Source organism: Pteronotus mesoamericanus, unplaced genomic scaffold (assembly GCF_021234165.1).
Source record: "Pteronotus mesoamericanus isolate MK-2021 breed Mesoamerican mustached bat unplaced genomic scaffold, CSHL_Meso_final scaffold_651, whole genome shotgun sequence".
In the NCBI taxonomy this organism is placed as follows: Eukaryota; Metazoa; Chordata; class Mammalia; order Chiroptera; family Mormoopidae; genus Pteronotus; species Pteronotus mesoamericanus.
The window spans coordinates 21,988,359-22,010,315 of record NW_026555325.1 but is presented as its reverse complement, the minus strand read 5'-3'; the positions used below and the strand labels follow the sequence as shown (position 1 = coordinate 22,010,315).

The 21,957-nt window shown below is 36.4% G+C and overlaps 1 protein-coding gene across 1 annotated transcript in view; it reads left to right on the top strand.

Moving 5' to 3' along the window:
- The window catches only part of BAZ2B (bromodomain adjacent to zinc finger domain 2B), a 359,528-nt gene that overhangs the window by 195,860 nt on the left and 141,711 nt on the right, over nucleotides 1–21,957 (top strand). The window contains exon 6 of the mRNA XM_054562718.1: nucleotides 17,672–17,818. Coding sequence (XP_054418693.1) covers nucleotides 17,674–17,818 — 145 coding nt within the window. The 5' untranslated portion in view covers nucleotides 17,672–17,673. The remainder of the gene's footprint in view (nucleotides 1–17,671; nucleotides 17,819–21,957) is intronic.

The following is a 21,957-nucleotide window of genomic DNA, read 5'->3' as shown; positions in this document are numbered from 1 at the left end:
AAGTGACTGACAATTGATGATAATAGATATTAACTCATAATTCCTCATCTTTGAAATTGAAATAGTAATACCAGACCTTCCTACCTACTTTAAGATTTGATCTTAGGATAAAATGAGAATATATGTGCAAACTTTTTTTTGAAAATTATCAAGCTACATATACATTTTAATGATTGTTATAAATTTTCATTCAAAGCCTTTTATTTTATTGAGATCTCATAGTCTACATTATAAACCTCTAAAAACAATAAAATAATAATCCCTGCCTCTTAAGGGACTTAAGATATGAAAACAGAAACTCGCAGTATAGTATAATATTATACATGCCTTCATTAGGGAACATACAAGAACAACAAGAAAGGAGTACCTACGTCTTCCTTAGTGAGTCAGAATGGTTCCCCAGAGTAGATAATGCGTGAGATGAGACCTAGAATATGTATAGGAATTTGGCCAGGAATAACAGAAGGACGTTTGAGGGAGAGTGAACATCATGTACTAAATACACAGCATGAATGTAGGGGAGATCATGGCATATTTGAGGAACAGCAAGAAGTCCGTCACTTAGTATATAGGAAGTGAGTGAGACCAAGGAGGAAGTCAGAGGCCTCATTAATTAGATGAGCTTTCTATGCCAAACAGAAGACCTAGCATTTTGCCATAAATGTGATATAAAGATTCTGAAAGATTTTAAGTAGGGAAGTGGCAGAATCATACTTTTGTATTAAAAGGATTACTGTATTTTTAATATATATTTTACTTATTGAGCTATTACAGTTGTCCCGTTTTCTTACTACCCTTTATTCCCCTCTACCCTGCACCACCCTTCCCCCCAGCATTCCACCCCTCCACCTTAGTTCATGTCCATGGGTCGTACATATAAGTTCTTTGGCTTCTCCATTTCCTATACTATTCTTAACCTCCTCTTGCCAATTTTGTACCTACTATTTAGGCTGCTTATTCCCTGTATCTTTTTTCCCCCATTCTTCTGTCCCTGTTCTAGTTGTTGCTTAGGTTTTTTTTTGTTTGTTTGTTTGTCTAGGTTTAGTTGTTGATGGTTGTGAGTTGTCATTTTACTGCTCATATTTTTTTAAATTTTTTTTTTTTTAGGAAAGTCACTTTCACATTTCATATAATAAGGGCTTGGTGATGATGAACTCCTTTAACTTGACCTTATCTGGGAAGCACTTTATCTGCCCATCCATTCTAAATGATAGCTTTGCTAGATAGAGTACTCTCAGATGTAGGTCCTTGTCTTTCATGACTTTGAATACTTCTTGCCAGCCCCTTCTTACCTGCAAGGTTTCTTTTGAGAAATCAGTTGATAGTCTTATAGGAACTCCTCTGTAGGTAACTGTCTCCTTTTCTCTTGCTGCTTTTTAGATTCTCTCCTTATCTTTAATCTTGGATAATGCAATTATGATGTGCCTTGGTGTGTGCTTCCTTGGGTCCAACTTCTTTGGGATTCTCTGAACTTCCTAGATCTCCTGGAAGTCTATTTCCTTGGCCAGATAGAGGAGGTTCTCCTTCATTATTTGTTCAAGTAAGTTTTCAATTTCTTGCCTTCCTCTTTTCCTTCTGGCACCACTATGATTTAGATTTTGGAATGTTTATAAAGTTTTCCTGGAGGTTCCTAAACGTCTCCTCAGTTTTTTGAATTTTTGTTTCTTCATTCTGTTCCGGTTGAATGTTTATCCCTTCCTTCTCCTCCCAGTTGTTGATTTGAGTCCCAGTTTCCTTTCCTTTATTGTTGGTTCCCTGTATATTTTTCTTTATTTTACTTTGCATAGCCTCCACTTTTTCCTCCATTTTGCAACCATATTCAACCAATTCAGTGAGCATCCAGATTACCAGTGTTTTGAACTTTGCATCTGACAGGTTGGCCCTCTCCTCATCACTTATTTGTATTTTTGGAGCTTTGATTTGTTCTTTCATTTGGGCCATGTTTCTTTGTCTCAGTGTGCCTATTATGTTGGAAGGGGTGGAGCCTTTGGTATTGCCAGGGCACAGCAACCTGGTTCCCTGCGTTGTGGCTGCGTCGTGACGCTGTATGGGAAGGAGAGGTCCGGGAGGGAATAATGCCACTTGCTCAGCTCTCGCTGGCTTTCAGTCACTTCCCCACTACCCACAAGCAAATTGGGCCCTTCTGGTGCTGATCCCGAGGTGGGAGCGTTTGTGTACATACTAGGACCCCAGCAATCTCTCTACCGGCCTCTCTTGTGAGGCTGGGAGTACCTCCTGTTGCTGCAACCCCCACAGGTTTTTTACCTCCAGAGGTTTTGAGGCTTTCTTTTTCCACATTGGAAACCTGGATTACACAGTCTCTCTCCCTCCCCAACTATTCCTCACGGTTTATCCACATGGAAATGTGGGACTGCTCAGTCCTCCAGCTGCCACCTTGCTGCATGTCCTCTCCGCCCTGGCTGCACGTCTCCTTCCCTCCTACCAGTCTGGATGAATGTTTCTTCTTTAGCTCCTTGGTTGTCGGACTTCCATATAGTTCAATATTTTGGCAGTTCTGGTTATCTTTTGTTTTTAAATTTGTTGTTGTCCTTTTTGGTTGTGTGAGGAGGCAATGTGTATCTACCTACCTGAAAGGATCACTGCATTTATTTTTAGTTTATTTTTAATTTCTTAATTAAATTTTTTTTTATTGTTCAAATACATTTGTCTCCATTTTCCTTCCACCACTTTCCTCTGCCCCACCCACCCCCACCTCCCACACTCAATCCTTTTGTAGGTTGGCTTTATCCATGAGTCCATGGATTACTGTTTTTAAAAATAGGATTACTGTGGCTGTGTGGAAGAGGATCCATGAAAAAAGGAAGCAGAGAGACTCCTTAGAAAGCTATTGCAGTATTTTCAGTAAGAAAATACAGACACATAGATGATAATAGATAGATCTAGATATATATATAGAGAGAGTGGTGTTCAAAAATTAACTAAATGGATAAATACTTGAGAGAGTTTGAAAGACCATACAAAGGACATTCTACATTTAGTTTTGGATATAGAGGCTAGAATTGAGAATACTCACTTTAAAATTTCAGTAGAGTATGAATTAAATTAAATAGCATTTTATCAACATGAAATCCAGTCTTTTTTCTTTTTTCATATAACAGCTTTATAAACACATAATTCACATATCATACAATTAACCCATTTAAATATACAGTTAAGTCTTCAGTGCATTCACTGAGTTGTACAACCATTATCAAAATGAAGTAAACATTTTCCTAATCCTCTTCAAATCCCCAGTACCCATTAGTAGTCTCTCCCCATTTTTCTCCTACCTTCCTACAGCCAAAGGCAACCTCTAATCTACTTTCTCTCTGTATAGATTTGCCTTTTCTGGACATTTAATGTAAATGGAATCACACCATATATGGTCATTTGTGACAGACTTCTTTCACTTAGCACACTGTTTCAAGGTTCTTCAATGTTGGAGCATGAATCAATATTTCATTCCTTTTTATTGCCTAATACTATTTCAGTGTATGGATATACCAAATGTTATTTATCTACTTATCAGCTAAGAGTTTTTTGGGTTAACTTCACATTTGTATACAAGTTTTTGAGAGAACATGTTCTCATTTCTCCATACTTAGGAAAAGATTTTCTAGGTCATATGGTAATGCTATGTCTAGCCTTCTGAGGAACCCAAATATTCTTTTTAAGAGTTTACTTATTTAGTTTTTAAACAGAGGGGAAGTGAGGGAGATAGACAGGAAGAGAAACATTACTATGTGGTTGCCTCTCGCGTGCCCATTGCTGGGGACCCTGGCCCGCAACCCAGGTGTGTGCCCTGACTGGGAATCAAACTGGTGACCTTTTAGTTCTCAGGCCGGAGCTCAATCCACTGAGCTGCACCAGCCAGGGCAAATATTCTTTTTTTTAATGGCAAGCTTTACTTTCTTTTTTTATTATATTTTATTGATTATGCTATTACAGTTGTCCCAGTTTTTTCCCCTTTGCCCCCCTCCACCCAGTACCCCCCACACCCTCAGGTAATCCCCAACGATTGTTTATGTCCATGGGTCTTGCATATAAGTTGTTTGGCTACTCCATTCCCTATACTGTACTTTACATCCGCATGGCTATTCTGTAACTACCTATTTGTACTCCTTAATTCTCTCACCTTTTCATCCATTCTCCTCCTCCTTCCTCCCTCCTCCCATCTGGCAACCATCAAAACTCTCTCTGTATCCATGATTCCGTCTCAGGTCTTCTTGTTTGCTTAGTTTGTTTTTTAGATTCAGTTGTTGATAGATATGTATTTATTGCCATTTTGTTGTTCATAGTTTTGATCTTCTTTTTCTTAAATAAGTCCCTTCAGCATTTCCTGTAATAATGGTTTAGTGATGATCAACTCCTTTAGTTTTTTCTTGTCTGGGAGGCTCTTTATCTGCCCTTTGATTCTAAATGATATCTTTGCTAGGTAGAGCAGTCTTGACAGTATGTCCCCACTTTTCATGACTTTTAATATTTCTTGCCAATCTCTTCTAGCCTGCAAATATTCTTTTGAGAAATCAGCTGTGTCACCACTGGTTTTTGCAGCCAGAATTTATGGGGACTTATCTTTCTATCATTGGAACCCTGGACTGAGGGGCTGGTGTGGAGCTGGGACTCCTTACTCCTGAGATCCATTCCCGAATTTTTATCGACCACATGTGGATGTGGGACCATCCCATTTTGCATTTCCACCCCTCCTGCCAGTCTAGATGGATATGGTTTCTTTAATTATGTAGTCAGACTTCAGTTCTATTTCTGATGGCTCTGAGTGATTGTTGTTCTATAATTAGGTTGTAATTTTGATGTGGTTGTGTGAGGAGGTGAGCCTTGTTTACCTATGCCCTGAGGAAGCCAAATATTCTTAACTTTGGAATACTTGAGGTGGAATATTTAGATAAACATTTAAATTACAGACAGTTTTATAGTTCCAGTAGGTGTACAGGTTTGTCTGGAAAAAGTCCAGTCATTGTTAATATAACAAGAATGGTTTGCACAACATTGATGTAACATGGCAGCCAAGGAGAGTGGACTGGAATGCGCATGCGTGAACAATGATGACTTCACTGTACCAGTCATTGGGGATGGTAGACACCGCTGAGTGAGCATGTGTCCTGTGTGGCCATTGCATTCAAAATGACTGAGCAAGTAGAACAACGAATCTACATAAAATTTTGCATTAAGCTTGAACATTCATCCATGAAAACTATTAGGATGATTCAGAAGGCTTTCAGGGATGATGCAATGAGTGCAGCACAAATAAAATGTGGCACAAACACCACATGGTTGAAAGTGATCTATGTTCTGGAAGGTCTGCAAGAAACAGAACACTTGAGAATGTTGAACATGTATGGGCTGCAATCAACAAAGATTTGCCACTGACAGTGCCAGAACTAGAAACTGATCTGGGGATTCCAAAAACTATCTCCAAGATTTCGACATTAGATCTTGGCATGAAACATGTTGTGGCAAAATTTGTTCCATGGCTTCTACTACCAGAGCAGAAGGAACATTGTGCTGAAGTTGCTAATGGCTTGACTCAAACTGCTCCTGCAGAGTGTTTTGGTGATACATGAAATCACCCAGGTGACTCAGCCCCACTACAGCCCAGATTTGGTTCCCTGCAACTTCTGGCTTTTCCCAAAACTAAAATCACCTTTGAAAGGGAAGAGATTTCACTCCTTTGATAAGATTCAGGAAAATACAATGGGGCAGCTGATGGTGATTCCAGCAAAGGATTTTGCATAGTGTTTTGAACAGTGGGAGAGATGCTGGAGAACTGTGTGAGATCCCAAGGTGCCTACTTTGAAGGGGACTGAGGCGTCATCGTCCTATGTACAATGTTTCTTGTATCATGTATCTTCTTCAATAAATGTCTCTTTTTCATATTACATGGCTGGATACTCTCTGGATATGCCTCGTCATACACGGTTTTATCATTATACTACGTATATTAATTTAGTAATCAGTGAGCTATTTATGAAGAATATTTTCTTTTTCATCTCAATGCTCATTTTTAGAATGGTTCATTATTGAGTTGGTACTTTGTTTTACTTTGCAGAAATACTAAAATAACTGGCTCATAGTTGTATTTATTATGTCACTAGATTGAACTGTTAATTGTTTTCATGTATTTAGCACAGGTCATGTTAAGACATGTGTGGGATATGTACTTAGGGACTTGTAGTATGAACACAGGCAGTTAAATTCTCTCTGAGCAGTGTTATGGAGAGTCCTGAATCTTCCAAATAAAAACTAAGAGTAATATATTAATATTTGGGTCCATCAGTACAGTAACACATGGACAAATTATATATAGTTCAGAAAATAAATTAGGAGAAAAGTGGAAGAGGCATATTTGAATGGATAAGTTAGATAATTTGACTCAATTTTGTAGTGAAGCAAATGGTAGAGGGCACTATTGTAACTGAATTTTTGGAGATTGTCTTTGTCATAAAAGAGAAAACTTGGTTTATAAATTAATAAAAAAATAAGTTATAGTCTGAACAAAACTTTTTGAATAATGGAAGTTATAAAATCATGTTAACATCTCAGGAAAAAGTTTTTCTATTTTGGTTATTGAAAAACTTAAATGAAATTGTCACTGTTTTCTGAAACAAAACTTTAAATTATACTATTATCTACAGTTAAACTAATTATAACACTCTTTTGAGAAGCAGGTTGACAGGGGATAGCCTAATGTACTTCTTGAACATCTATTGAGATTTACCTATGAAAAATCTGCTTGGAGGTGAAAATGCTTTTGGCATTTTAATCTTACTTTTCTCACACTTATGAAAGAAACTGTGTTGACTTGTTTTCCCACTCTTATTTAGTTTGAAGAAATTAAATATATTTTCTTCTGAATTCTGGCCAATCATGTAAAGTCAAAATACCTAGCAGGAAGTCTACGTGCTCTTTTTACAATGGCTCTTTGAAGTAGGTTTAATTAATCCAGTTTTACTGATTCAGGAACTAAGCTCAAGAGACATACTGGCTGTGTGCTGAACTACACAGTGAATTCTTAAAGCAAAGAAAGAAAAGTAAAAAGTCAATGTAATTAGCAGCTTTCTGGTTAGACATTGAAGTGCTGTACAGTTCAAAGATGGGAAGTTGTGGCCTAATATTAGCCAGATACAGTTTTGTGGATAAAGTGACTCTTGGGCTTATATTTGGATTGTTAAAAGGGAAAAACAGATTATAGGTCAGTGGTGGAAATAGCATGAACAAAGATGAGAAGAGAGAAGATAAGATTAAACATGACATTTGTTAGGAAGTTTACTGCCTGTCCTCTTTGAGTTGCAGGGAACAGTAACCCACTACAATTAAATTAAAAGGATAGATGTTTGAAAGGATAGAGAGGAGTCTCAGGGAATACAAGAAAATCAAAAAGGCATGTCTAAGGAAAAGAACCTGAGATTGTCCATACTCTCACCTTCTCTCAAGACCACTCAGCTTCTCTGTACACTAGCTCTTCCAACATTTTTTCTAGCCCACTTTTTTTAGCTTGCATATTCTTAGGACCACAGCCTTTATGATCTCCAACTCAGCAACAAGTTTCCCTCTTTTTATTAAAATGTCTATGTCAGAGAGAATTTTATTAGATAATAACATCTTTTATTATCTAATTTTTTTATCCTCACCCAAGGACGTTTATCTTTTTTCATTGCCCTGAGAGAGAGAGAGAGAGAGAGAGAGTGTGTGTGAGAGAGAGAGACAGAGACAGAGACAGGCACCAGGAGAGAGAGAGAGCGAGAGAGAGAGCGAGAGAGAAAGAGAGAGAGAGAGAGAGAGAGTGTGTGTGTGTGTGTGTGTGTGTGTGTGTGTGTGTGTGTGAGAGAGAGAGAGAGAGAGAGAGAGAGACAGAGACAGAGACAGAGACAGAGACAGGCACCAGGGATCAAACCAGCAACCTGGTTATGTGCCCTCACTGGGAAAAGAATCCATGACCTTTCGATCTACAGGATAATGTCCCAACCAACTGAGCCACACCAGCCAAGGCAGATCATGGCATCTTTTAGATGCAGAGAATTCATGTCCTAGATTTCTATCCAGCCATTGTTTCCTTGGGTCATGTCTGGTCAGACAGCTTTGACCATAGTAGGATCATGTGGCTCACTGTTGAGAGTCAAGGATTACCTCAATATCAGGAAGTCCTATCTGGCAAATTAGGTGGTTTATGTAGAGGAAGCCTGAGTAAAGCACAGTGGGACATAGACCTTCCTATCTGCTGGATAGGGGGTAAAGGATGGAATTTTACCTTCATGAAAACTGTCACCATTTAAAAATTACTTCAAAGCAAGGATCTTTTTTCTTTCTGGTAATCTAGTCTATCAGTGATGTTCTGTCTCTCCAAAATCTCCTTCCCTCCCTGCCTTCCTCTTGCTTACTTCAGTCCCTCCCCACTGCTCTTATCGCCATAGCTCTTTTTCCCACTACTTCTCTCTTCTATTTGTAAAGATGACAAGACTTAGGGGATGGGGGGAGTCTTCAGTGTCCTTAGAATTAAGAAAAAACTAAGAAATGCCCTAGTGCCCAAAACAGGTTTGAAACTCAGACATTATATATGGTATATGAGGAGTTGAATTTAAAATAGTTTTCCTTCTGTATTTTAAAGGTATTTTCTGAATTTAATAAAGTAAGCACATACATTTCTGTTTGCTAGAAAAATAAAATTTTGTAGTAATTTAAATTCGGGTTGTGATGAGAACAGTATAAAATGAAAGAAGTTGAGAAAATTTCAAAATGAAAATTATTAGGTGAATTTTGTAAGGCAAAGACCATGACTTATTTTTATAGTCTCACAACTAAACCATTATATAATTTTGTAGGTGATCAAATAATAGTTGTTACTGAATTAGTAATAGACCAGATATTTCAGTATAGGAGGCAGAGAATAACTACTTTGTGTAATTTTTTTCTTGAAATTTTAAATTCTCAAAGTTCTCATTGTCTATTTTCAGTATTTTTTTTAAATTTATTTTTCAATTAAAATTTATATACAATTTTGAACACTCACCCCTGGTCTTCCTACTTTACTGGAATATGAGATACTACCGTGTAATGTCTATGGATACTAAAATTTACAAGTGTAGATCAGTCATCAATGTAATCATTGGAGGAAATTATATAATGTCTTGAGTATTATAAAACAATGATAAATTTGTACTTAGATTTGGATTCTAAGGTGGCAATTTGTTTTCAGAAGGATTTTACTTTTCCATACTAAATATTTTTATATTTTTCTGAGTATGAGAAAATGTGTAACTTTTAATATAGATATTCCTATCCTAATCATTAGCAAAATAAGGAATAATTGTAATATCCTCACACTGCATATTCAACGTATTTTCCTACTCCTCTCTTTGCACCCCCAAGCAATCTATATATATGCCCCCCCAAGAAAGGCCACCTCATTTTCTCAGTCTGTGCCATCCTCCAATACCTTATACCACCGTGTCACTTAGCTTAACTTCTTGCAAGCAAACATCTATTGAACTCAGCTTTGATCAGGTTTCCATCATCGCTCTAACTGACTAGACTATAAACCCTTAGGTAGGCGACTTAACCTAATTGTACAATTATATCCCAAATACCTAGCATGCCTCATGATTTAATAAATGCTTTCTGAAAGGTTGAACATGCGATGTTTGTATAAGTGGTTAAACTTTGTATAATTGGTGCCACTTGCAGCATGGTTGGGGTTTATGGTGCAGTGTGTGTCCCAGCCTCTCCTACCACGTCAGTTGTGGTTTTTTCTTTGCTGTCTGATGTGTTGTCATCATTCAGCCAGCCATTAGGTTTTACTGAGAGGAAATTGTTCCATACCGAGATGTCGACTCAGTGTCTGGGGAGATTCAAGATCTTCCTGCCTTATCACCTTGAACCAGTCCTCTCTGCAGAACATTTTGAAAGGTAATTTCTGACAATAATAAACCATTAGAAGTCTTTCTCTTTTTAAAAATTTAACTCTTAGTAGTACTAGCCCATGGTAAATCATTCAAGAGGTAGAAGATATATAGTGGAAAAGAATTTTCCCATCCTAAATTTCAATTCCCCAGTCACTTTATGTAGAAGTAAACAGTATCCAGTTTCTTAAATATTTTTCCAGAAATATTCTGAGCAAACAGGCATAAGATTTTATCCTTTCTTTTCTTTATCATACATAAGATCTCGCTATTTTTATTTCTCCCCATTTTACTCTTTTAACAGATTAGCTAGTATAGATCTACCTCATTCTTTTATAGTGGCTGCGTAGTGTTCTATTAAAGAAAGGTACCACAATTTAACAATTTCTTACTGGTGGAATATTTTGTTTTTAAAAGTCTTTTCCAATTAACATGTTTAATAAATATCATTTACACTTACCTTTACCCATATGTATGAATATATTTCTTGGATAAATTGAATAGTTTTGAGCAGGGGAGTACTAATATTAGAAAGACAAACTTAATGTAGGGTAACTGGTAACTGTTTATGAGGACAAAAAATATTTTTTCTTGGTATTCACAAACTCTTACCCTCATTTTGCCCTTTAAGACGTGTCTTGTTTACCATGTTAAGGAAGCTCTGCTTTTTCCCCATTGAAAAGGAGTTTTTATTCTAGTTCATCAGATATGTAGTTCTTCGTATCTTTTCTTGGCTTCTGAGTATATGTGGATATCTTACATAGAGTAACATGATTTCTCTTTGTTACCCTACTTTATTTTCTCAATCTGTTAAGCATCAGCCTTAGTTCCTATCGAGAAATGTCTCAGAAATTTAGTTGTTTCTTAGGTTAAGCAAAGCTTTAGGCCTTTTTGCTTGTTCTTTGGGACCCCTTGCATTTGTAGATGAAAGGATCAATTAACCAGACTTTCTTTCTCTTTTTATCCTTATAACCTTCGTATCCTTATTAGAAATTTCTGGCCCTGGTAGGGTAGGTCAGTTTCTAAGAGCATCGTCCTGATATGCCTAGGTTGCAGGTTTGATCCCTATCAGGCCAATACAAGAATCAACCAATGAATGCATAAATTAAGTAGAAGAACAAATCAGTTCCTGTCTGTCTGTCTCTCTTGCCCCCCTCTCTTCTTTTCCTTCTCTCCATCTCTCCCTTTCTGTCTCTCAAATCAATTTTTAAAAAAAGAAGTTTCTAATTCTAATCAATATTTAAATTTATAGATTCTACCTATGCTTTAATTGATTCATACATATTAAATCTTGCTCAAACCTTCCTTTAATATTCTTTTATACTTTTTCTTACATCCTTAGGATAACCTTTTTATCACAGATACATAATTGCAAGAGAATACTTAATCCTTTGGATGGAAAAACATTCTCTCTGAATAGATACTTACTGGGCAGTATGAAAATCAGTGCGTTACTCTTGGATAATTTTCTCATCATAAGGTCTCTTGAGGTATAAATAAGACAAGAGTAAATCTTTAAGAGATTTAACAAATCTTTAGAGGTAGAACTAAAGCCAATGGGAAGGAGGGCAAGGAAAAACTAGAATTAAATTGTTAAATATTTTAATATTATGTGAAGGTTTTTTTTTCAACCATCAACTTCATAAAATTAAGTTATTGAAGGCTAGTTTAATTCAATCCTATCAATTTTCAGAGAAGGAAACTGGTATTTCGTGGTGTCTGAGACTTGCTCCAGATCACAGGCTGCAACTCAGGGCCCCTGATTGCCAGCCCATTTTCTTGGGGGGAACATAATTTTACTACTGCTTACAGAGCTAGTTAAAATGTATCAAGCGACAAATGAAATTTTATATGTTCATATTTTAAATCACAATGTATTATATTCATGACTTGAAATAACTATGAACATGTAGGTAAGTAAAAATTTTATTAATAGTATAATTTCCTTTCAAACATGTTAATTCGGAGTAGAATTTTTTTTCTGTCTAATAAAGTATTTCTGTCTCATCATTTCCTATTTCTCAAAATCTGTTAACAGAGTAACTTCGGTTGTTGCTTGGTTTTTGTTTTTGTTTTGCTAGTTAATGTCTTGAAATATTATTTGCCCAAATGTTCAGGTGCCTGAAAATTATCTAAACAGATACTTGTTTTCTAAAAGTTCTGACAAAGGCTTTTATATAATGGTCTTCTAAATCACTATTGTGAGTGGTCCTACTAAACCAAAAGAAGGATCATAGTGACTATCTCCTGATATTCTTCCTAATTATTGTTTTTCACTTGAGGTTCCATTGTAAGGAAAAGTATGGGTTTACCAACTCTACTTGTGTACTATGAACACCCACGGAGAACTTTTGGTTGTTAGCAAAAATAAAGACACGCTATAAGAAAACTTCTTCCAGGAGAAATATCTAAGTCTATTTTTATGTTTACTTTCTGAATCTCCAATCTATTCTATAGCTATATTTTCAATAGTAAAGCAATCATGCAATTGAAACACAGGGCAGCTGACCATGTTTGTGTTTCTTAGTCAACATGCCTTGCCCTTCTTTATTTGCACCTATATAGATTTATATCTAGCAGATGTTAGTGTTCATAAATTATATGATTACACAAAAAATAATATGTTATATGCATGAATTTGAACAGTGTTATCATTAACAACTGATCATTGAATCTTTTTAGAGTATAGAAAAGCATCAGGCAGGGAAGCAGTTGTTTGTGGTAATTCTGATTTTTGTCTGTCCTCAGAATTGTTATAGGTAAATATCAACTTAGTAAAGTGCACTAAATTGAGGTTACACAGCATGAGTGAGCATTATTATATGCATTAATTGTATGTCATACGTTATCAGGTTTAAACAATTAGGACGAAGTGTAAAACAAAAGACTCTAGAGGAATGCTGAAATAAAAGGTTGAATAGAATGTTCTAATTTATTGCAGTGGTACTAAATTAGCTTGAATCATTTTATTATAATAATTATATAGAATTACTACTTAATAGTGTTTTGGTTAACTGAATTCCAAGTAATGCAGTTTTTGATACTTTAGATCAGAATTTCTCAACATTAGTACTTACTGACATTTTGGGCCAGGTAGTTAATTCTCTTGGCGGGTGGGTCCTGTGTATTTGAATCTCCTTAAGTCTGGCAGAACATCGCTGCATTCACACAAGCAAATAGCCCTGCTCTTGCCACATTGCGGGGCTGACTGCAGCAAGAGCTACTCCCCTTCTCCAACCTGTAGAAACACTGTAAGACCCACTAGCACCAATATCAGGCAGCTCTGCCATGGCAGCTGGCAGAGTCAGAGGCTGCTTGTTGTTGGCCTGGTGGTGATGGAGATTGCAGTGGAGGCACTGTCCGTGGTGGAAGCCACAGAGATCTACCCTGTGACTGAGACCCAGAGGGGCCAGATCAGTGGCTGACCCTGCCTGTTAGCCTTTTCAGCAGCACCATGCCCTGTTGCTAAGAACCTCCTCCAACATCCCTTTAAATTTCTATATATACAGTGCCCCTTCTTCCACCTCTCTCTACTGCTGTGTAAGTTCTGTAACTGGATTTCCTGTTTTTTGAGAGGTGTTCTGTGATCCTTGGTACGCATAAAGGTACTCCTTGTCCTTTCACCTGTTAGCACTTGGTGGCCCCAAGGTAAAATAGACAGTGAAGACTGAGTTGGACATTTAAAATAAATGTGTGACCCTGGCCAGTGTGGCTCAATTGGTTGGTGTGTCATCCTGTAAATGGAAATGTAATGGGTTCGATTCCCAGTCAGGGTACATGCCTAAATTGTGGTTTGATCTTCAGTCAGAGCATGCAGGAGAAGGTAACCGATCGATGTTTCTCTCCTTCACTCTCTCCCTCCCTTCTCCTCTCTGTAAAATCACTAAGCATGTCCGCAGTGAAGATAGAAAGATAAGCTATTTAGCCAGTAGCACCCTGTCAGTTGTAGCAGTTAAAAATGTCCCCAGACATTGCCAAATGTTTTCTAGTGGAAAGTCACCCCTGGTTAAGAACTGCTGCTTTAGAACATGGGCAAGGTCTGTACTGAATCAAATCATTTATTACCCCTCCATCATCTTCTGTATGGTTTTTCCCTGTTGTTTACATCAACAGATTTTTTTTTTTTTTTTTTAGTGTAGTGATACATGTTAATGTTAAGTTGTAGTAATCTTTATCCTATCTGGTTGACTTTGTAAATAAATGATTTTGAAGTTATGCATTGGAAAATATACTCTCAAAAACAGCCTAACCTAAAAGAGGTACCCTACTAATTGATATTCTTCCATAGGTGAGTGTGTTGTGGGTGGGGGAGTCATGTTACTATATTTTGTTCATTTTGATCTTGTGGTATGTGGACTATTGTGGGCCAAAAAGAGTCGGTTGGTTGGTGGTGACTTGGAACTTAGATGAAAGTGGTATTCTTAACATGCCACCTCAGAATGAGAGGCTATTATAAGAGTGCAAGTATTGAGATCTAGATGCTCTGGCCATAAATGGTTCTTGGATATCTGGATTGTTTTTATTTTAATGAACACATTTTTCTTAAATTACCTGAATAAATGTGTTTTACCAATTTTTATATAGTATGCATCAATAATGAATAATAACTCATTTGATTATAGAGAAATGTTTTTCAACTGAAAATTACTGTATTGATTTTTCCCAGAGGCATCTAGTTCTATATATTTTTTAAATATATTTTATTGATTATGCTATTACAGTTGTCTGAATTTTCCCCAATTGCCCCCTCCACCCAGTTGCCCCATTCTCTCTAGCTACTCCCCCCTTAGTTCATGTCTGTGGGTCATGCATGTAACTTCTTTGGCTACTCCATTTCCTATACTGTTCTTAACATCTCCCTGTCTATTTTGTACCACAAATTTGTAGTTCATAGTCCCTGCACCTTTCCCCCCATTATCCACCTTCCCCCTCCCATCTGATAATCCCTCCAAATGACCTCCACATCTATGATTCTGTTCCTGTTTTGTGTGTTTGCTTAGTTTGTTTTTTTATTTTTATTTTTTTAAAGATTTTATTTATTTACTTTTAGAGAGAGTAAGGGAGGGAGAGAAGGAAACATCAATGTGTGGTTACCCCTTGAGCGCCCCTTACTGGGAACCTGGCCTGCAACTCAGGCATGTGCCCTGACTGGAAATCGAATCAGCGACCATTTCATTCACAGGCCAGCACTCAATCCACTGATCCACACCAGCAAGAACTCTTAGTTTGTTTTTTAGACTCAACTGTTGATAATTGTGAATTTATTGCCATTTTAATGTTTATAATTTTGATCTTCTCTTTCTTATATAATTTCCTTTAGCATTTCATATAATAATGGCTTGGTTATGATGAACTTCTTGAGTGTTTTCTTGTCTGGGAAGCACTGTATCTGCCCTTTAATTCTAAATGATAGCTTTGCTGGATAGAGTAATCTAGGTTGTAGGTTCTTGCTTTCCATCACTTTGAATACTTTTTGCCAATCCCTTCTAGCCTGCAAAGTTCCTTCTGAGGAAGCAGCTGACAGTATTATGGGAACTCCTTTGCTTTACTCTTGCTGCTTTTAAAGATTTTCTCTCTATCTTTAACCCTTGTCATTTTAATTATAATGTGTCTTAGGGCTTCTTCACATCCATTTTGTTTGGGATTCTCTGTGCCTCTCTGGACTTCTCCTGATGTGTGTGTCTCAGTTGGTTGGGTGGCATCTCTCAAAGTGAAAGGTTGTGTGTTCGATTCCCATCAGGGCACATGCCTGGGTTGAGGGTTGGGTCCCAGGGTGGGGCGCCTATGAGAGACAGCCAGTCATTGTTTCTCTTTCACATCTATGTTTCTCTCCCTCTCTTTCTCCCTCCCTTCTCCTCTCTCTAAAAACAAAATAAATAAAAATATTTTTAAAATAACAATAAATAGCACATTTTAAAATAAATTGTTGTAGACATGGAGGTTACCAGCTATAAATTTTTAAAAACCCTTCTTTTCTGTAAAATCTAGTTAGGTAAAGAATCCACACTTTTTTGGTATTTAGTGAAATGAGATATTGGTGAAAATAATTTATAAAGAAAGATATAACCTATAGTCTCTGTCATCAGACAGCCACATGCCACAAAGCTCATTAGTTACTATTTGATGACCCAAAACTTGCCCTTTAAGCATTAGTTCCATGTAGCCATCAGTACTAACTACACTTTTCTTTGGTGAATGCTGATAAAGAGTAAGAAAGGTTCTGTAAGAATATGCCCATACTCATTACAGCAGTACCATCCCTAGGGAGATGATTGACAACAATGCCAGAATATGAAGTTTTTAAATTGTATATGATTGGGAAACTTGTTGAAATGGTCTTACAAATGATTCTATGTATCTGCCTGAGATTCCCTTTACCGTACACATTTATCTTATGAGAAGAATCATCTAAATACCATATGGAGTTAATCAATATTTAAACATCTACCCTGGATTATTTTAATTGGTCAGTATTTTAAAATGAATTCAAACTATTTTTTCTTAGAAACTATATAGTAATTATGTGAATTGGCTGTAGAATTCCCTACAGATATCTTTTTATGTTTGGATTATTTAAATGATGAAAGTTTGTTCTTTGTTGATTATAAGTTAATAGTGAGCAGTATCTTTTTTTTGTTTGTTTCTTGCTATAAGTTGTGAATTTCACAATTGCTTTGCTTAATTTTGGGATCAGGATATGCAGAGAGTAATAAAATGACCATAAACCAATCCAGATAAAAACATTTTATTGATATATAATTGACATGTAACATTATTTTAGTTACAGGAGTATAATATGATGATTCGATATTTGTACATGCTGTGAAATGATCACCATAATAAGCCCAGTTAACATCTATCACCACACATAGTTACAATTATTTTCATTGTAATGACAGTTTTTAAGATCTACTCTCTTAGGAACTTTGAGATATACAATACGGTATTACTAACAGTAGTCACCATGCTGTACCTTATATCTCCATGACTTAATTTATTTTATAACTGGTACCTTGGACCCCTTTCACCCTATTCTATTCTAGGGTTTTTTTTTAATATCAACATAAACTATTAGAACAATAAAACCAGTGTAAATTGTACCCAAAATAGCTAAGCAAATTAATAAAGATGCTTAGAAGTGTTTATCATAAATCAGTCATATTAAGGTCATTTTGAGAATATAGTTCAAACCTGATTGTAGTAAAAATTATAAAGTGTAATTTGTCTTTTGAGGGAGGGGCTCACTGTATTGGGGATTACCAGGTCAGATTCTTGGATTCTTAAGACCAACAAGCATATTTCTATCTGGATTTATAAGACAGGGTTACAGTCCATTCAAATATAGTGGTATTTTCTTATTTTATTGAGACAATATAGGTATTATGTTGTAAGTGACTAGATGATGAAGTGATATAGGAAGAATAAGTTAATATATTAATTTTCTTAAGGTTGTGGCAACACGTGTGAAATTACTATGTTCACATCGTTGTTAATTTTTTTGATACAAGGAAACTCTACAACCCTAATAGAGGGGAATTTGATATACTTACCATTAAACTTATTTTATAAATTGGTATTTTTAATTATATTGATTTTATTTATTCCACATTTTATGTTTCCGAAAAACACATTTTCTAAACTTATTTTGTATCTTTAAAAACTATGCCTAATTATTTGATTTAATTTAAGCATGTTTAACTTTTTTGAATGCTTCTACTATCTAACACTGAGAGTTAACATTTTTCTCCCTCTTATAGATATGGAGTCTGGAGAACGGTTACCATCCTCAACAGCCTCCTCTACTATACCAACTTCCTCTTCTATACCTTCTGTGGCTTCATCGGTTTCAAAAGGCGGCCTTTCCACTGGAGCTGCTTCACTTAGCTCTACAATCAACTCATGTGGTGAATATCCTTATCAACTCAATTTTAGAATGCATTCTTTCACTTATTTGTGTCCACAGTGTTTTGTTCAACTCTGTATAAATTGTTCTCAATCCCTTCATTGACGTGTGGAACAATGGCTACGTTAAACATCTAGTCTATGCTTTTTAGAATTCTGTCAGGACACTTGGGTAGCACTGGTTATTCCACGTGTTTCATACTTATTAGCAGCTTTCTTTGTGAGTTTCATATTAATGTTACCATTTCAATTAATACCTTAATACATGCAAATTCTTTTTAAAACATTAGGCCCATGAGGGAGTAAAGAAATACAAGGATTTTTTGGTGATAAGAGAAGGTACCAGCGCTGTGAACCCTTTACCCTAAACCTACTTTCAGTATTGAAATGACCTTTAGCAAACTCCAGCTATCTCATTTCACAGGTGTATACTAAGGCAGATTATTTGCTTATTGGAAAATGTATTCAAAGTTTAAAGCATGGCAAGTTTCTCTTAAACATGAACACAATTTATATTGCTAAAAAGAAAGCTTTATTTCAGAAGTGAACATACCCTTAATTTTCATTAATTACATAGGAGGTATTTTTAATTTCCACCCAAAATCACTTTCCGTGCAAACACAGGTTTGGTAGAAAACATCCTTTGTTTTTACAGCTGAATTTGATTAACTCACTTCTTTATCAATGGGAAGCTTTTTAATCTTAAATATTTTTAAATAATCTTATAGATTATTCTGTATGTTTATAAGCAGTACAAGTAAATGGTATTTCACTTTTTTAAAAGTAGGTTTGTAATTTTGGGTAAGTGAAATGCATAAATATGGAATGTTTGCTAACAAAATACCCTAGCATTTTACCAAGTATGTATTTGTTTAGGTAGTTTGATTTCTTAAATCAATGGAACAATAACAAGAAAGATGCCATTTTGTCATTGTTTTATCAGAATAATTTTATAAAAAATTCTTCATGATTACAAAATAACAAATAAAATAGCATAACATTAAAAAGTAAATAAATTAAATTTCTCTTCTCCTGCACCCTGTACAATCTTGGTTAAAGTTAACATTTAGCAGCCTGAGCCACACTTCCCTCATGTATAAAATGATAATGATGTGCAACTGAAGAATGCCTTTCATGATATGCTGTATTCAAAAAAAATGATGCCACGATTGGCATTTTAATGCCAGTGACTTTGTCTAAATGATCAGACAATTGTACTTTTGTGATTTTTCCTTCCTGCTTTTCATAACTATTCTTCAATATTATATTTGAATATAGAGCCCTGAGTTTTCTGGACATTTTGCTGTCTCCTATTTGTCACTTAATTTTCCAATTTAAGGACACTTGAATTCCTTCTGATTCTGATTAGTCACATTAGAGCACTATTTTTGTTAGTGATAGTTGGGAATTGCAGAAGCGGGTGGAGTATGCCAGATTGCCGAGTAACGTCAGAAATTTCCTTGTCTAGAAAGGAATAAGTTTTGTCACTTATTTGCCAGTTCAACAGGTTGTAGAGTTTTTATGTTGCTATGTACATTGAATGAAAGTGTAGTTTATTTCTGTGTTTATTCAGAAATACATCATTTATTAATGCATTTGAATACCTACATCACAAGTTTTTCCACTCACTAGGAAAATGCTTTTTAGTTTTTAAATTTTCGCAGTGTTGTAGTTTATGTTTATAGTAAAACCTAGTATTAATTTCCAATACATGTACTTCCCAAGATGGAGGTGTAAGTAGGTACAGTTTTCCTCCTCTCACAACCAAAAGAAAGACAACAAATAAAATCAAACTGCTTGAAAGTCTGACAACCAAGGAGTTAAAGAAGAAACATTCATCTAGACCAGCAGCTGGGGAAGAGATGATGGGGGTGGGGAGTTGGGGGTGGGCAAAGAGGCAGCTGGAGGACAAGGTGGTCCCACACTTGTGTGCAGAGAAACCAAGAGGAACAATAGGGAATGAGGCAGACTGCAGCAACCTAGGGTTCCAGGGCGGAGAAATAAAGCTTCAAAACCTCTGGAGGTAAAAACCTGTGGAGGTTGCGGTAGCAGAATAAATTCCCAGCCTCACAGGAGAATCTGTTGGAGGGATGCACAGGGTCCTAGAACATACACAAACTCACCTACCCGGAAATCAGCACCAGAAGAGCCCAGTTTGCTTGTGGGTAGCAGGGAAGTGACTGAAAGTGGGGCAAGGGCCGAGGAAACGACATTGTTCCTTCTTGGACCCCTCCGCCACACATAGCACCACAGTGTAGCCATGTGGGTTGCTGCACTCTGGCGAATACCTAAAGCTCCGCCCCTTACAACATAACAGGTGTGCCAAGACAAAGAAATATGGCTCATGAAAGAACAGATGAAAGCTCCAAAAATAGAATTAAGTGACGAGGAGATAGACAGCCTATTGGATGCAGAGTTCAAAACACTGATTATCAGGATGCTCACAGAAGTGGTTGAGTATGGTTGCAAAACAGAGGAAAGTGTGAAGGCTTTGCAAAGTGAAATAAAGAAAAACATACAGGGAACCAACAGTGATGGGAAGGAAACTGGGTCTTAAATCAACAATTTGGAACAGAAAGAAGAAATAAACATTCAACCAGATCAGAATGAAGCAAGAATCCAAACTGAGGAGAGGCTTCGGAACCTCTGGGACAACTTTATAGGTTCCAACATCCAAATCATAGTGATGCCAGAAGGAAAAGAGGAAGAGCAAGAAATTGAAAACTTACTTGAAACAAATAGTGAAGGAGAACTCAATAGTGAAGGAGAACTTGTCCCCAATCTGGCCAAGGAAATAGACTTCCAGGAGATCCAGGAAGCTCAGAGAATCCCAAAGAAGTTGGACCCAAGGAAGCACAGACCAGGGCACATCACAATTACATTACCCAAGATTAAAGATAAAGAAGGAATCTTAAAAGCAGCAAGAGAAAAGGAGACAGTTACCTACAGAGGAGTTCCCATAAGACTGTCAGCTGATTTCTCAGAAAAAACCTTACATGCAAGAAGGGGCTGGCAAGAAGATTTCAAAGTCATGAAAAACAACAGCTTACATCCAAGATTACTCTATCCAGCAAAACTATCATTTGGAATGGAAGGGCAGATAAAGTGCTTGCCAGACAAGGTGAAGTTAAAGGAGTTCATCACCACCAAGCCCTTATTATATGAAATGTTAAAGGGACTTATCTAAGAAAAAGAAGAAGATCAAAAATATGGACAGTAAAATGACAACAAACTCACTATCAACAACTAAACCTAAAAAACAAAAACAAACTAAGCAAACAACTGGAACAGGAACAGAATCACAGAAATGGAGTTCGCATGGAGGGTTATCAGTGGGGAGGGGAGGGGAAATGGTACAGGGAATAAGAAGCATAAATAGTAGGTACAAAATAGACAAGGGGAGGTTAAGAATATTTTACGAAATGGAGAAGCCAAAGAACATACATTTACGACCCATGGACATGAACTAAGGCAGGGGAATGCTGGTGGGGATGGGTGCAAGGTGGAGGGGAATAAAGAGGAGAAGAAATGGGACAACTGTAATAGCATAATCAATAAAATATATTAGAAATAAATAATTTCCAATATACAATTTACTTGAGACTGCTCATTTGTCCTGCATAACTCAATTTATGACATTTTCCTGTCTTGTTTGATACATTTTTAGCCTATTCATTGTCTGATAATTCTGTTCACTTTAAAATAAAATCATAGAGTCATAACAGACCTGGCCTCTTTATTTTAAACTATATGAATCTCCTCAATTTTTTTTAATATATAGAGTCAACAAACAGAATGTTCATCTTTGAAATGTCAAAACTATAACAGTTCTTTAATGGCCCCTTGGAGGTCATTCTGTTGTTTTAAGCAGTTATTTTAATTGACCATTCTCTGTCTTCTGTATTAATGATATCTCTATAGGAATTCCACTGAGTTAAAAGGGACATAATTTGAACCTGCTTTTAAACATTGAATGATTAACTGACTTCTTTGGAATCAATACCTTGTGAGGATTTGAGATTATACCTGCCTACAAGTTAGCCTGCTCTCTCCTGGGTTAGAGATTTTATTGCTTATAGCACAGCAAATAACATGTGCATCATGGTGGAACTGGCTTCCCATGCCTCTCAAGTTCCAGCCA